Source organism: Puccinia triticina, chromosome 4A, assembly GCF_026914185.1.
Source record: "Puccinia triticina chromosome 4A, complete sequence".
In the NCBI taxonomy this organism is placed as follows: domain Eukaryota; kingdom Fungi; phylum Basidiomycota; class Pucciniomycetes; order Pucciniales; family Pucciniaceae; genus Puccinia; species Puccinia triticina.
Window position 1 is genome coordinate 4,258,229 of NC_070561.1, and position 15,528 is coordinate 4,273,756.

The 15,528-nt window shown below is 42.6% G+C and overlaps 2 protein-coding genes across 2 annotated transcripts; both read left to right on the plus strand.

The window, feature by feature from the left end:
• Positions 1-1,693: 1,693 nt before the first annotated feature.
• Positions 1,694-2,329, plus strand: PtA15_4A495 (uncharacterized protein; the record flags this gene model as incomplete). The annotated part of the gene is made up of 1 exon (XM_053168384.1): positions 1,694-2,329. One exon carries the CDS (start codon positions 1,694-1,696, stop codon positions 2,327-2,329), a length of 636 nt encoding a protein of 211 aa, XP_053019599.1.
• A 1,650-nt stretch (positions 2,330-3,979) lies between these two features.
• PtA15_4A496 (uncharacterized protein) lies at positions 3,980-5,287 on the plus strand (the record flags this gene model as incomplete). The annotated part of the gene is made up of 4 exons (XM_053168385.1): positions 3,980-4,029; positions 4,090-4,235; positions 4,304-4,816; positions 4,887-5,287. 4 exons carry the CDS (start codon positions 3,980-3,982, stop codon positions 5,285-5,287), a joined length of 1,110 nt encoding a protein of 369 aa, XP_053019600.1.
• Positions 5,288-15,528: the final 10,241 nt, after the last annotated feature.

A 15,528-nucleotide genomic window follows, 5' to 3' on the forward strand; every position in this document is an offset into this window, starting at 1 on the left:
GCAATGGGAGAAAATAGATATATTTTTGGTCTGAGAATTACATGAAGAGGAATTTCCAGAGCCTTTAATTAGGGAACATTTCAATTCTGAATACTTAGGCTGTAAAATACTTATGATTCATTAAGGGGGTCTCAAGACCAGCAGTAGAAATGTGATAAAGTCAGTGGCACTTATAGTTGGGATACCCTTTTTGAAAAATGAAGAACTGAGAAAATTATTTGTTTTGCCAATTATAATTTTTGGACATTTATCAAGGACATTTTTTGCCACAATTTATTATTGAAAGTGGTGAATAATATACAGTAATACCACCAATTGATGTTTCAATCATTCAAACATGTTGATCATCACCACTGAAATGACCAGTGTTCACTACAAATAACTTGTATTTTGGAGAAACACATCTATTCCACTTCCCACTAAGAATGCAATTCAATTGTTACAAAATTGTTAAAAATTGGATAAATTGCCACTTCCAATATGAAAATTTGGGTATCAATATCTTAATCAAACAGTGTACACATCTATTTGAGCACCTAACAAAAATACATACCAAGTAAATATAATAAATAGCTCAGCAAGGCTTTCTTTGAGAAAAGGAATGAATTTCAACTGTGGTAATAAATACTATGTTTCTTCACGCTTATGATTTTTCACCATGTCCAGTCTATAGAATTAGATCTACCAGTCTAATTCTAAAACTTTTACAACTATAGGGCATATGTTGCCAATTGCTCTTCAGCCTCCCAGTGACTTCCCATAATAACTCAGAAAGGGTTTTTGTGCTAAGGAATAAGGACATAATGTGAAAAAAGAAACATTAATTGATTACTCCATGCTCCCAATTTTTTTTACATCAGAGTGCACATCTAAAATATGATTGATTGCTTCTTGCTCCCAAATTTTTACATGTTCAGTTCTTATAACCAAAAAGTTGCACTTGGGGATAGGAATAATGCTTTATCCCCACTCAAGCTGGAAAATATTTTGAAGCCGGAGTCAAAGCGGGTTTGAAATATTGTTTTGCACCCGTGGTGTACGGATCACCTCCACTCAACGCTTCACCCACGTTACCGGCATCACCTTGACGCACCGCTTCACCCACTTGACTGGCACCCCCTCCACCCACCGCTTCGCCAACTTGACGCGCCGCCCCCTATTGCAAACTGCCAGCAATTATTCTCCATCGTGGCCAACTGCCATCGGCATCTCACCCAAATAAAGAGTAAGTCTTTCCGCATTGTACGCATTGCCAATTTGACTTGATGCACTTGCCTTGGAGCTGGACCTTCAAAGAGTGATCCCGATCTACTTAAGAACTTGGTTGGGACACTCTTTGAAGTATAGCTTCTTCATGCTAGCTGCATCAAGGAAATACTAGTCTCATCTGCTTGGGCACTTGCTTCTTGCTAACGCTTTCATTCATTTCTCCACATGTTAGGCTGTCAGTTTTCGACTTTGCAATTGATCATTTAACTCTCTACATGATCAATTGTTCAACCCTCCATTGATTCCAGCTTGATTCGGCATTTTTCCAACATTCTCGTCGACTCGCCTTTGCTCGTTTCCAACAACCAACTCAAATCTTACCAGGCCCTTGCCCGACTCCCCATCTCGCATGAATCGAAAGACTTAAATGCATCCGATACTGCTTGGAATTTAAACCACAAGTCTTCTGGCCGCCCGGCGCCGAATGAGAATCACCCATTATATTTTCCAGGCACGTAGCTTACTGTCATTCACCTTACTTGCACAAGGTTCTTATTCTCTTTTTGCATGTGAAACGCTTGCTTTTTTAAATACACACAGGATGGCATTAAAACTCTACAAGGCTCCTGTGAGCGGCACCCTCACTCAACGACTTCGAAGAATGCGAAACGCCAAACGGATTGCTGCCGCACGTACAAGATTTCTAGGTCTGCAATTGGCTCGTCGTGATATTGAGAACCAACAACTGTCTCGCGATCAAGAGGTCATTGAACATCTGATGGAGAACCCATACGAGCCCGAATCAGGTACCAGTGGCAATCACACAAGCCCCGACACACTGGATGACGAGTGGTTAACGTTAGTTGCGCCCCTTGATGAAGACGACGACCTTGATCGAGCGATCGAAGCAGACAAGGAGCGTTGGCGACAGGAAGCCCAGCAATTCAACTGGACAAGCGTTATGGACCAACTGTTTGCGGTGTACATCGACCTGAAGGGCCGCACAAAGAACTGGTCTGGTCAAAATGCGTATACTCCTTTTGTTAGATGCAACTGTCTTCCACAAGAAAAGAGAAGTCGCTTTGTGGACATGGTGGATATATTCAGTAAGTCCCCATGATGTCTGCTTGCTCGGGTCAGAATCAGATTTTTACAATTTCTAATTATCAGGCCAGCATCGAATTAAGTTCAAATTTTGCAACTGCACAAGCGATGCTGTTTGTCTCCTCAAGCACGGTTTCCTCCCAGCATCACCCATCAGACCTCAAACCGCTTTTTCCCTCCCCCTGCTCATTTTTCATCATCATTTATGGAATAACTGCCAAGTTGGCACCTTTCCATTCACGACTGCCTTGCGAGATTGGCTTGAACCTCGGTCCGAACGATTATTTGCTCGTAAACAGAAACATGTGAGTACTTTTCAGTATTACTGCTTCCGGTGCAGTACTTGTCATCTGAACCTCAAACCTCACACTCCTCACACTTTTAGGCTCGCAAGATGCGGAAGCCTTTTTCTTTGGCCATTGATCTTTATCGTGCGTTGGAAAATAAGTCAACCGAGCTCGTATATAATGTTCTACAACTGGAACCGCAAGAGATCCTTGCAACTGAGTCTTGTCCTGCCTGTTTTGGCCCCCGTCCACCAAACACCGAAGACTACCCGGACGCCACACGAGACAAGCTAATTGTGTGCCTTGATGGTAATTTCCAACATCGACATCACGCAAATGCTAGCAAGGACTACTGACCTCTTCAAACTCCTCGAATATTCCTCAAACCCCAGGAGTTTGATGATATGAAACGGGTCATAAGGGAAAAGGAAATCGAGCTCAGCCCCCCTTCAAAGGTCATTTCAACTACTTTCCTGTCAGGATTTCATGAAACCCAATCACTAAAAACTATTTTGAATTGATAATCATCAGGCCAATCGGTGTACTGATTCACATAAGGCTGCAGATGATAAGCGCAATGAGTCTACTTGGAAGGGCTGTGATGATACAGGACTCATGGGCTGCTGCTGTTGACATGACTCAGCCATATATATGGGTAACATATTCAAGTCTGGCGAGCAACGATGTCTTCCCATTGCTATTATCGACAAGCTAATTTCGGAGTGTGGCGAGGAACGGAAGTTTGGAATTCTCTACGACATCGGATGCTCTCTTGATAAATACATGGATGCGGTGAGTTTATTATTCTCTGTTCTGTTCTTGTGTTTCTACTTACATCTTATTTGTCTGAGTCATTTAGAGAAATCTGCTTTCGGAACATCGCCATCGAATCAAGTTTGGGACTTCCGTATTTCATGCCTATGTTCACAACTGGGTCTGTCAGCTTGATTATCACCCCCGGTACAATACAGGATGGGGTCTCTCAGATGGCGAGGGGCTTGAACGCCTATGGTCTTCTCTTTCAAAACTAGTCAGCCCACTACGATACGCAACAAGGAACCACCGACTGGGTTCAATCGCCCACTGTTTGACATATCTGAATTTAACAGGTATCACAAATTTACGTAAGTATTTATTCACCAACCCCAAAATTTCCAAAGGTTAACTCTTCAAAAATTCTAGCTTCGTGGCTTGAGAGGAAATTTCGAAAAGCCTTGAAACGCCGTGACGAAGCTCGAGCAATTCTCTCTGGCCTGCAAAACATTCAAAACCCGCACTCATCAACGCCCACAAACTACACAATTGAATTTTTCAAAGAACAGTGGAATGCACAGCGGAATTTTCAAACTAATCACACAGAGGATGAGGAAGAACGTCGTATGAAGTTGGTCTTGTTGTACAAGAAAGAGGCTGTTCTAGAACTCTTGAGGCAAGTGTTTGTGAATCAATTCAATCCACGTTTACTTGTCTAATAGACCCATATTTTTAGGAATCGCTTGCGCGGACCTGAGATATTTTTAGCTACTGAAGAAGAAGTGAACAATCTTTTGGCTTCCATCTTAGAGCTTTCAGAAAATCTGCGGGAGGAGCTGAATGAATTAACAGGTGAACAGGACATGCGTGGTGTGATGAATGGTATGTTTCATATGTCTTATAACTGGTACGGTGATTTGTGAATGATCTGACTTTCTTGCTTGGAACAGATGAAGAATCAAAACTTCTTTTGCTCCTCTGGAGCGCCAAAGCAGACCTGTTTGTACAGGCAGTACACATCCAAGCCAAAAAGCGCCCTCTTCTTGAATCAAAATCGATCGGTGCACGTTTGGGTACAAAGCTCAAGGAGAAAATATACAAAGCCCTACAGGCGCGCCGACCAGCGGTCAAGAAGTACATTGATGCCTTCAATCGATGCTTTGCCAATTATGTCACAAAGTTCCCCGATCAGAAACTGAGTGATGCAGCTGACTATCCCCTGACGTGTGACAATTTTGTTACCTTCGAGATCGATCATCGGTTTTGGAATGATGGTCTATACTACCATTCCAAAGCTCCTTGGGCAATTGATTGCGATGTTCGTGCGGGGATTACTGCAACATTAACTCTCAGCCGGGTGCAAGAGGAATTGCAGCTTCTCGCCCAAGAATTGTGCCGGGCTGTGGGATGGGGAGTGGCTCACTACAATCGACTGGAAAAATCAGTAGCCTACCTTGCAGATCGTCAGTTCAGGTGTTTGTGCCATTGATTTATTTTTAGATAAAGATGCTCTGACAATGTAACCTTCAACAGGTATTTCTCAATTGGATATCTATTTGGCAGACGGTGGCCAAGAGCTTTCCCCAGATCACGTGGATCAATTGTCGTTTGGCGGTTTTTCGCAAAAATACAAGTATATTGTAATCAAGCAAGAGATTATGCGACGCTTGGAAGCTCATGGTGCATTAATGCACCAGTGGTCGGATAAGATTCACTGGCTGTGGCAGCAATGTCAACCTCTGGCCAACCGGGACTACATATCAGACTGGGATCAAATGATTGACAAGGTAAAGGATGGTAATCCATTAGCGGCTGAACTATTTGGTGGTGTTGATGAAGAAATGGAGGAAACAATCCTTGGTGTGGAACTGGACGATGGTGAAGATGCAGCGGACGGAGCCCTCATATCTGCCACCAAAGGGGAAACCGAATGAATCATAGCAACACTGCGATGATGTTAGATTATACTTCATGTCTTTCTTGGTCCACATTTTGCACTTGTTTTTTACATCTCTCTTCTGTTTTTTACATCTCTCTTCTCTCAATTCCATTTTTTTCAGGCCTCTCAGTTTTTCTTTTAACCCTTAAATCTCCATGTATGGCAGAAACATTTGGTTGTAAATCTATCCACATGTTTTGTCACCATATTATCTGTCTCAATATTGAACTTATTTTTCAATTCCAATTTGCATTTAATGAGAGTAACAAACTAATACAAAATAACAAGAAAGCAACTGGGTGGTGTGTAGAATATATGGAAGCTTCAAATTGATGTGTTGTATTGAAGTTGAGCTGAGCTGAGTGTGCGTTGATGCTGTTTCCGGAGCACGATGTGAGCTCGGCAGCCGGTGTGGGCTGAGGAGTGATGTTGAGAGGCCGGGTGATGTTTAGTTACTTGGTGGGGTGATGTGTTGTGAGGATCATGTAAGGGTCTGGCTGGGAGGATACATTGGGAGGGGTTCTTGAAGACTTGTCGGATTTCAGGGGGGATGAAGGGTTCGAGGCTCAAGAGGTTTGGAGGATCTCAGAGGGCATTTCTATAACCGTGAGTTGTGTACTATAGGCACCGCCGCGCGCGGGTTTTGTGTATGTGTATAGTATGGGGTATAGTAGTGGCCACGGGTGGGTTGGAGTGGAGAAGTCAGCTTGAAGCTTCTATTCCCGCCTGGGGGACATATGCATACGCATAGTCTGGAGGAGTAGTCACTGACCTTGCTCCCTGGTTGGGTTGGGTTTAAACCCAAACCCTGTTTGGCGCTTATGCACACGCTCAAGTTCTTGATATCCCCTCTCAAGGTGGACCAACTGATTTTGATTGATCCCGTTCTTATCAATCCTTTGGTATTCACTAATGTCAATTGCATGTATCTATTCTCAGTATTTGATTCAGAATTTCCAAATTTTGTTTTATTGATGCATCTGACGATAAATAGAAGTTCTTCCTGGCTTTCTACAATGTTGCCCTGTGTATTGTGTAGAAATATCCAAGTTTACTAAAGACAGAGAAACACAGAAACAAAGATCAAGGGTTCCCCCTACAAATTAACCAAATTACAAAAAAAAATGCAAGGGTTCCCCCTTTTCAAAAAACAGATCACATGAACAAGGCTTCTCAACACAAAATCCAAAACCCACAAACTGGACCCACTATCCATCCCTGTCTAGCAGGGTTTAAAATAGTGGGTGGATGGCCCCCAGCGCGCCGCATTGAAGGCATTATGCAAAGGGGGGCCACCGAGTAGAGCCCCTCAAACTGTGCAAGTGCAACAGCGGAGGGGGTTGAGGACGAACCGCACACTGGAAGTGCAGCGGCAGAGGACGCCCTGGGGATTCATCAAGCCCAACACAGCCGTCTTTTATATTAGATATGCGGTCGTACACAGTCCAAAATCCGCCAGCACCCTCATTTGTTAGTGTTGACACTGCCATGCCTTGGCAACTATGGCCACCGCCACGATACTCTTCCCTTTGGTCCAACCTGCGTGCCAACTTGCCATTTTCAAGGCTCACCCAATCTCACCTACATGAAACACGCGCCTCAGCAGCAGTATGTACGTCTCGTGACTCATCATTATCCTCACAACGGTCAGCACCACCACTGAGCCCTTTTTATGTTTTTTTTCTGCCTTTCAGTCCCCACCCGCCCACCACCACCACAACTGAACAATGCGGCGGGCCACCCGAGCATTTGAAATTCAACCACGCCAGAAACTCAAGCCTAAACCCTCCACCATCGCCGCTGTCCCCCGCCAGCCGGCCTTCGCGCTGAGCAGCCCGTTCCTGCCCAGCACTGCCCGTGTTGGCACACAATGAGGCCCGCCCATCATTCCCAAGCAGGCCGCCACCTCCCCCATCCTTTTCCCCAGAGCCGCAGGTGCACGCATATCCAAGCTTTTCAACGTTCAAAACCAGCTCAACTGACACCAAACGTGTGGCTATCACCTGCAGCTCTAACAACACACCACATGAAATTGCCTGGTACACACCCCAAGAGAAAACCATTACCATGTGGATTCACCAACAGCTTCTATCACTTTGAACGATGGCAGATCGGTCGCCGCATACTCCCTCAACTCATCTGGTGTGTGTCCACTCCCGAGAAGAGCCACTTCTTGGGAGTGGAAGTCTGCCTTCCTCCTTTCTTTCTTTTCCTGCGGGACGATCTACTAATACTCTCTATCGCACAACAACAGATTGACCGCCGCCCAACCCGATCTGCAATGCTTCCCTCAACTCGCCGGGCAATCCGATCTGTTATGTGTGGTGCTTGTCCACCCCCGAGAAGTCCCACTTCTTGGGAGTGGAAGTCTTCCCTCCTCCTTTCTCTCTCTGACCTCAACGATGGCAGATCAGTCGCAGCATACTCCCTCAACTCATCTGGTGTGTGTCCAATCCCGAGAAGAGCCACTTCTTGGGAGTGGAAGTCTACCTTCCTCCCTTCTTTCTCTTCCTGCGGAATGATCTACTAATACTCTCTATCACCCAACGACAGATTGACCGCCACCCAACCCAATCTGCAATGCTGCTCTCAACTCGCGTGACCACCCCCAAGAAGTCCCACTTCTTGGGAGTGGGAGTCTACACACCTCCTTTCTCTCTCTGACCTCTTGCTTTGAATCATGACATTTCCAATTCTACTGTACCTTCCCTCATCTGCTCTTCTCTATACTCAGTTTTATCTACCCACAGTTGTTGGTAGGCACTGCAATTTCTACTTGATTTGTGCCTTGTGCAATATGAGTAATAAAATTTTGAATGTATTTAAAGTCTCCAGCTTGCTTGAATTTCAAGAACTGATGCTCATGGAGGGGCTTAGCAATAGGGGGGTTCACAATAGGATAAAAATAAAAATTTGGAGCTAATTTTAAGGCCTTTATGAACAATTTTTTAAAAAATGAAGAAGTTGCTCTGATTCTCAGGGGACACCCAGTCCTGCACATCTTGCCATATTTTTAAAAATTTGTTGATAAAGGCCTTAGAAAATTTTTATTTTTATCCTATTGTGAACCCCCATAATAGCATGATATGCCACAAACTAAACAGTGTCCAGATTTGTTGGAGTTTGCCTTATATGATAGTCTTGCAGGGTTGACCACGGTTAAACCCAAAATAAACCAATTCTGAGAAGATTTGATCTGGGTAAAAATCATGGTGTTTGAGTCCATTACCAACATATTCTTCCCAAACATTTTAACTAATGAGCAGCATGGGTTACCAATGACAAATCAGGAGCAAGGAGAGAAATGTAATTCCAGGTTGTCATCTGAAGGGGGGGGATGTGATTGTGGGTGATATTAGCTAGCAGGGGTTGAGCTGGAAAACTTTCCCTGAAATCTGCAGCGGCTTAGCCGCCTTCGCCTCTAGTTTACTATTTTAATCTTGAAGAACTTTCAAATATTGTACTGTTAGAGATTAGGCAGCACATTTATTGACAACATTTCAATAACTCAGAACGTAATAAAATTTTAAAGGAGGTAAATTTTGGATGTACCCACAAGCTGATTGGAAACTTAAGTATGAACTACATTGATCTCTGGAATTAAATATATGGATAACTTGGTATTTTGCTACTTTGTAAAATCTAAATACAATATGAGGAGTGTTTTGGTGTGATTGAGGTGATAGAGATTGAGAATTGGATAGCAAGGGAGGGCAAACATGCAAAATTTCAGAGGTGAAGCAGTTTCTTTTTTCCTCTATTGCTATATGGCCAAGTTTGAAAATCACAAGAACCATTAATTACACTATTGCATTCAATCCTCCTGAATTTTGACACACCCAGTTCCTGCTTGCCCTGCTGCAGGAAGATTTGCTGTTGAGATCATTCTCCAACAGGCACTGGCAAGTCGTGATATCAGTGAATGGTGACCTACCTATTGAAGGGTGACCTACCTATTAAAGGGCTAATGAGGTGGCTTGGGCAGCTATGTGGCAGAACAGGAGACTGGATTGGTGCCCTGCAGCGGTGGAGCCGCCTTGGCCTCTAGTTGCACACAAAACTCAGTGAGAGAAGTGCATAAATAAATAAAACTGTGTCAAATTGCCTTGATGGCGCCTGCAGGGCACAATGAGAGAAGTATCTGACTTTCTAGATGGCCAGAAGAGACTGTCCATTAAGGGGATTGTTATGGTTGTTGATGGGGAAGGATGAATCTGGGTCCAACACTTGTGTTTGCAAAGTAAGTAATTGCTATATGGGGAGGGTGTGAGGATCTTGGCTTGCCATTGTGGGAGGAAGCTATGACATGTAAGTGAACAACAACATGTCCCAGGCATAGGCTATGGCACGCGCCTGCAGCTCATAACAGGGATGATGCTTGTAACTGATGTTAACTGAACATTTAGAGCCAAGCAATGTACTCCTTAATGGCAGGCAGAAAGAAGCTATTGAGGGCAAAAAAGGGTAGTTATGCTACACGTAACGCATAGATAATGGTAATGTAACAGAATTTTTGTTGTTATCTCAATGGGAGGGGGGGGTCCAAGTTGACTCCTGCGCTTTTTCAGGACCAAAATCCAGGAAATAAATGGACCTGAATTCTTTCATGCAAACCCAATTTCCTTCACAAGGAGGGGATGCAGAAAGGGCCTTCCTGAATCAGGAAACACCCCAAATTCCTGAATCCACTGCCTCCAACAGAGAAAAATCTCTTTTGGACACACAAGAAATAGCACGGTGGTATTACTATTTGACACATTTTTTGGGCACCTCGAATACTGATTTGTCAAATATTCAAGTATTTGGAGATATTTGACTGATAAACTTCCAATATACACCAAAAACACACATTTTTGGTGTTTTTGTTTGTTTCTGACAATCCAGGATTGTGTAGTTATCTTCATGGTCATGTATTTCATTTTTATTCATAGCTATTTAAAGTTTCTCATACTTTATGTATGATTTTCAGCCAATCAATGATCTGACACATATATTCATTTGAAGAGAAAAAAAAAATGAAAGAAAAAAGCATAGTAGAAGTGGAAACTACTCATAAATTTTGAGAGAACTGTAAGCTATATCAACCAGATTGCCACGGAGGCAAGACCTCATACACATGTTTGATTCAACAGAGTCACCTGAGAGAGAAACCCTTCTTACTGTAACCAAATTACCGGACTGAGAGAAGACAAGCTTCTTTGCTGCTGAACTGGCTGCAATTTCAGAGGTAGTCCTTTGCAATTGCTGAAAAGTAGGAAGTAGATGCTGATTCTCCTTCCACCAAGTGATAATATCTTTCTCAAATGACGGTTGGAGCATTTGCAGATAGGCCAAGATTTTGTTGGCTGCAGATGGCTTCAAAATCTTCTTGTAGCTTTGTAACGGGTGGAATTGATACTTCCCTTTGTTCTGATTGGAAACTGATTTGGATCTGGTCGCCTCAGAGCTTGCTTTGGCCTTCTTGACTGAATTTCTTGCAGAGTAATCTTGTAAATCTGCTCGTAAAACCTTCATTGCTTTGTCTTTATACTGAATCTGGGTCTTGGTATTTGCATCCACATCATCATCTTCAGCGTTGAATCCTCTTTGTTCAAAAAGAGTGAACTTGAAGCAAGGGTGGGCAGTTACGTTACGGTACGTTACGGAGGGCTAATTGGATACCGTAACTTTTTTTTAGTTATCCAAATTAGCCATTTGGGTAACGTAACATTTTTTTTGAGTAACGTAACGTAAAGTAACTTTTTTTTATTTTTGAGTTTTGGAGGTTTTGGATAACGTAACTTTTTTGGGGTGGAAATTTTTTGTTCAACATTTTCCAAAAAATTGTTCATTTGAATAATTAATTTAGCATAATGGTTAGTGCTTGCCTCTTGTATGTTTTGCAACATTCAGGTTGTGGGTTCAATCCTCACTGTGCACCTATTTTGACCTCACACCCTGGGCAGAAACTGGCATCAGTGGCTGTTTTACATCAACTTGAGCCCAATACGTACTCATATTGAACAAAAAAACCCACAGATAGTCATTTCTCTTGGAAAGTTACGGCAAAGTTACCCAAATTTGGGCAAACCTGTAACATAACCCATTTTGTTGAAAACTTCTGGGTAACGTAACTAGAAAATAAACAGCCCTTTTTCTGCAGCAGATATCGTAACTAAAATCAAGGTATCTGTAACTACTGGGTAACGTAGCTTTAAAAGTTACGTTACAGTTACGTTCCCAATTACGGGTAACGTAACGGCCCACCCTTGCTTGAAGCGCGGATCCAAAACAACCACAAGGATAGAGTGGTGGGAGTGGACGGAGTAGTATCCCTGAAGCTTCTCAAGAGCAAAATATGCAGCTTGAACCATGATTGATCTTGATGGACGTTGGGATTTAGTGAATTTCTTCAATGTTTTGTTGCAGTTATGGTATTCAAAGTTGCATAAGATTTTTTTACATAAAATCATAAACTGCAATTTTGGCTGGGAGATGTTGCTTTAAGTTTTATGCACCCTGACATCTCCCAACCAAAATTGGCTTTATGATTTTATGTAAACAGTGACATATGCAATTTTGAATACCATAAGTGGTCCATCAGGGCCTTGTACCATGAGATTACAACTGTCAGAGTTGCGTAGCATTCGCCTTGGGTGTGAACCAATGCCTGCTGAAACTTCTCCAAAAAATCATGAATCCACTCAAACAGGTTCCAATCATTGTCAATTATTTGATCCTGTTATATAGAACATAATATATCATATTAGCAAGCAAGGTCTAACTGAAAGTCTAAAACAAATACTGACCATCTCTTGAGTCTTATTGTTAGCCTACCACACCACATTGATTACTTGATGTTTGCCAGAGCTTGTTTTTGCCTTCTTCTTATTAGATTTAGACTTCTTTTTTTGATCCTTTTGACTACCTTGGTGGTTTTTCTTTTATGAAGAAAGAAGTTTGGTGATTGCTGGTCTTTGAACATGTTAAGTTGTCTGTTAGTCTGCTACCATGATTTATCACCACAGTATGGAGGTCTGTTGGATTGACCCATGAGCACTACCAACCAACCACCCAGCTGGCAGCCACAAGCGTCTGTAGCCTACACTGCCCGCAAACAGGTGACAAAATCTGGATTTTGTCGCGCTGACGAAATCCAAATTTTGCCCCGAGTTTGAGCCCCGGCGCTGTTTTCACCTTCCATGGATTTTGTCACCTCCAACAGTTCACCCACGGATTTTGTCAGCTGAGCTGAATCTGCCTCAGGTCAACGCTCCCTGGCAGCCAAACATCACCAAGAGGAGTACACACTCTCTCAATGGCCGGTCAAACCAGTCATTGAGAGGAATACACATCCCCTCAATGACTGGTCAAACCGTCTGCAGTCACCGAGAGGAGTACACACCCTCTTGATGGCCGGTCAAACAAGTCATAGAGAGGAATACACATCCCCTCGAAGAGGGGAACACACCCCCTCCATGGCCGGCTTGGCCGGTGTGGTAAGACTAAACCACTTGTAAACACATCAAAAATAAGGAAAAATTAATATAATAGTATGTTATAAAGTACAAACAAAACCCTTCTAGTACAAATTAAAATACAATCTACAGATCACACAGAATTGTCAGTTAGCACATCACCCAGTACTAGGCTATTTAATTACATATTTAATTACATAGTAGAATCCTAGTTTCACGTACAAATCACACACATTTACATAGTACAAATTTATTCTAGGACAGAAGGGGACGCTGCTGAAAGATTCCATTATCACATGTTAGAAAATCTACTCTTAGATCATGTTTTCACCCCAAAGAGGAACAATCCAAGTGATCACAACTCAAAGTAGTATACTATTTCACAAATATCATGTACAGCTTCCCAATATAGATTAGTATTTCAACACTACAACTGTACAGCATCCCAAAGTAGTATTCTATTTCACACTTGTAAAATCCACTTTCAGACTAGATTATTTACTATATAAGGAGGTCTTTTCTGCCCCTTCTTGTTCCCTTTCTTCCCCATGCCAGCATAAATAGTAATATTAAGAAATTACTTCCGCTTCCATCACCCATCTAATAGTAAGATCATAATAGTAATAATTATAATATAAATTGAAATCATAAATTGAGAACTTGATAACATAACAAATATAAATTGACCCTTCTAAAAAATCACTTACGTCAAACTATAACACCTCTCATCCCACGCACAGAGTCCTGGTTCTTAGGGTCTGTAGTAAAAATACTTAAGAATATTTCTTCTGATTTAGCCACACTAAATTCTTAGTGTAAATTTCTCCCAGAGTTTAATACAGGAAGGCAGCCCTTCAAGCACCTTTAGCCTAAACTTACCTAGTTTTTGCTATTTCCCTTCCAAGCTCAGATCACGCCCTGCGTAGAAGTTCCACACCGGACATTGAGAGGAATCCTCTCAATGGCCAATCAAATTGGTCATTGAGAGGAATCCAGAGGAATCCTCTTGATGGCAGATCAATATTCATCAAGATGACCAGTTTGACCGGTCATTGAGAGGGTGTTTTCTCCTCATGATGACCGGTCAAAATGGTCATTGTGAGGATGTGTATTCTTCTTAATGACCGTGGCCGGTCAAACTGGGAATTGTGAGGTTTCTTTTCCTCTAAATGACTGGTTTGATCTGCCATCAAGAGGATTCCTCTTGATGAACAGTTCAATTGGCCATCAAGAGGATTCCTCATGGTGAAGTGGATGGGTCGCTTTTGATTTGTCTCAAAACCAAAGCCAAACTGCACTCAAATGAATCAAAAAAAACAAAGGGAAGTTGTGTGAATGGGTAGAAGGGAGGACTGACAAAGCAATGTAGATAGGAAAGGAAAGGAGGATGATTAAGAGTCAGCAACTTTGTTATCAACCTGTTCAACCAAATCAATGACTTCGGAGACAAAGACATTGAGCAGCCCGGGCACTTCTTGTTTGGCAGTTTCAATGGCCAACTGTAACTTATCAATGGCCGCAACAGCAGCAGCATTTCCTTTGATCCTCTCTCAAATCTATCCAGATCACACAAAATATAAGTCAGGACCCTCGCTTGGTTTTTGGAAATAAGAGTACAGAGAACTTACGTATTGTATGACAGGAATGAAAACTGTATCAAGAATCTCTCTCTCAATGACCAATTTGATTGGCCATTGAGAGGATTTCTCTTGATGTCCAGCCAAGCCGGACATGGAGGGGGTGTGTTCCCCTCTTCAAGGCAATGTGTATTCCTCTTGATGACCGGTTTGACCGGCCATTGAGAGGGTGTGTACTCCTCTCAGTGACTGAAGCCTGTTTGACCGCTCATTGAGGTGATGTGTATTCCTCTTGATGACCGGTTTGACCGGCCATCCAGAGGTGATTTTTGGCTGCCAGGGAGCGTTGACCTGAGATCTGAATCTGCCAGAGCTCAGCTGACAAAATCCGTGGGTGACCTGTTGGAGGTGACGAAATCCACAGCAGGTGACGACAGTGCCGGGGCTCGAACTCAGGGCAAAATTTGGATTTTGTCAGCGTGACAAAATCCGGATTTTTTCACCCGTTTGCGGGCAGTGCTAGTTGGTGAAGGCAGCACTCTAGTATGTGTCTCAGCATAGCTGAGGCTGTGAGTTTGACTCTCACCAGACACATCTTCATTTTACAGTCTCTACAGAACAAGAGCTAGATTGAGCATATCAAATGTTGAATTCCAGCGGGTGGCATTGTTGATGATTGGTTTTGATTGTTTGAAATTTTTATCCTTGCATAGACCTTGTAAGATGCTAAAGGCTTGATTGGACACTTGGATATGTAAAATAACTGTTTGGAGTTTAGTCAAGGAAGTCTCAACAACTTTGAGAACTTCATTTGCCGCAAGGTTGAGGATGTGTGTGAAAAATTGGGTTTGAGCTTCAGGAGAATTCAAGAGTTTTTTAGTGAGGGCAGTCTCAATAAACTTGTTGTTGTTTGAAGCATTTTCCAAAGTGATGGATATAATTCACCTCCCTAGATATGAGAGATTGACTTCTTCACTTGATTGAGCATCATCGTCCACAGGAGATCCTGATCAGCTATTTGAATTGTTGTTGGAGGCATTGGATGAACCGGATTTGTTGTCAGAAGTATCAGCAATGTGGATTGATTTTTTTTTTGTTTGAAGTTGAGCTGAGTTTGGGATGGAAAAAAAACTCCTCCAAGATCTGGAGGATTTTGTTGTGGATGTTGGCACCGGTGTGATTTTCTTGGAAGAGTTTGAATC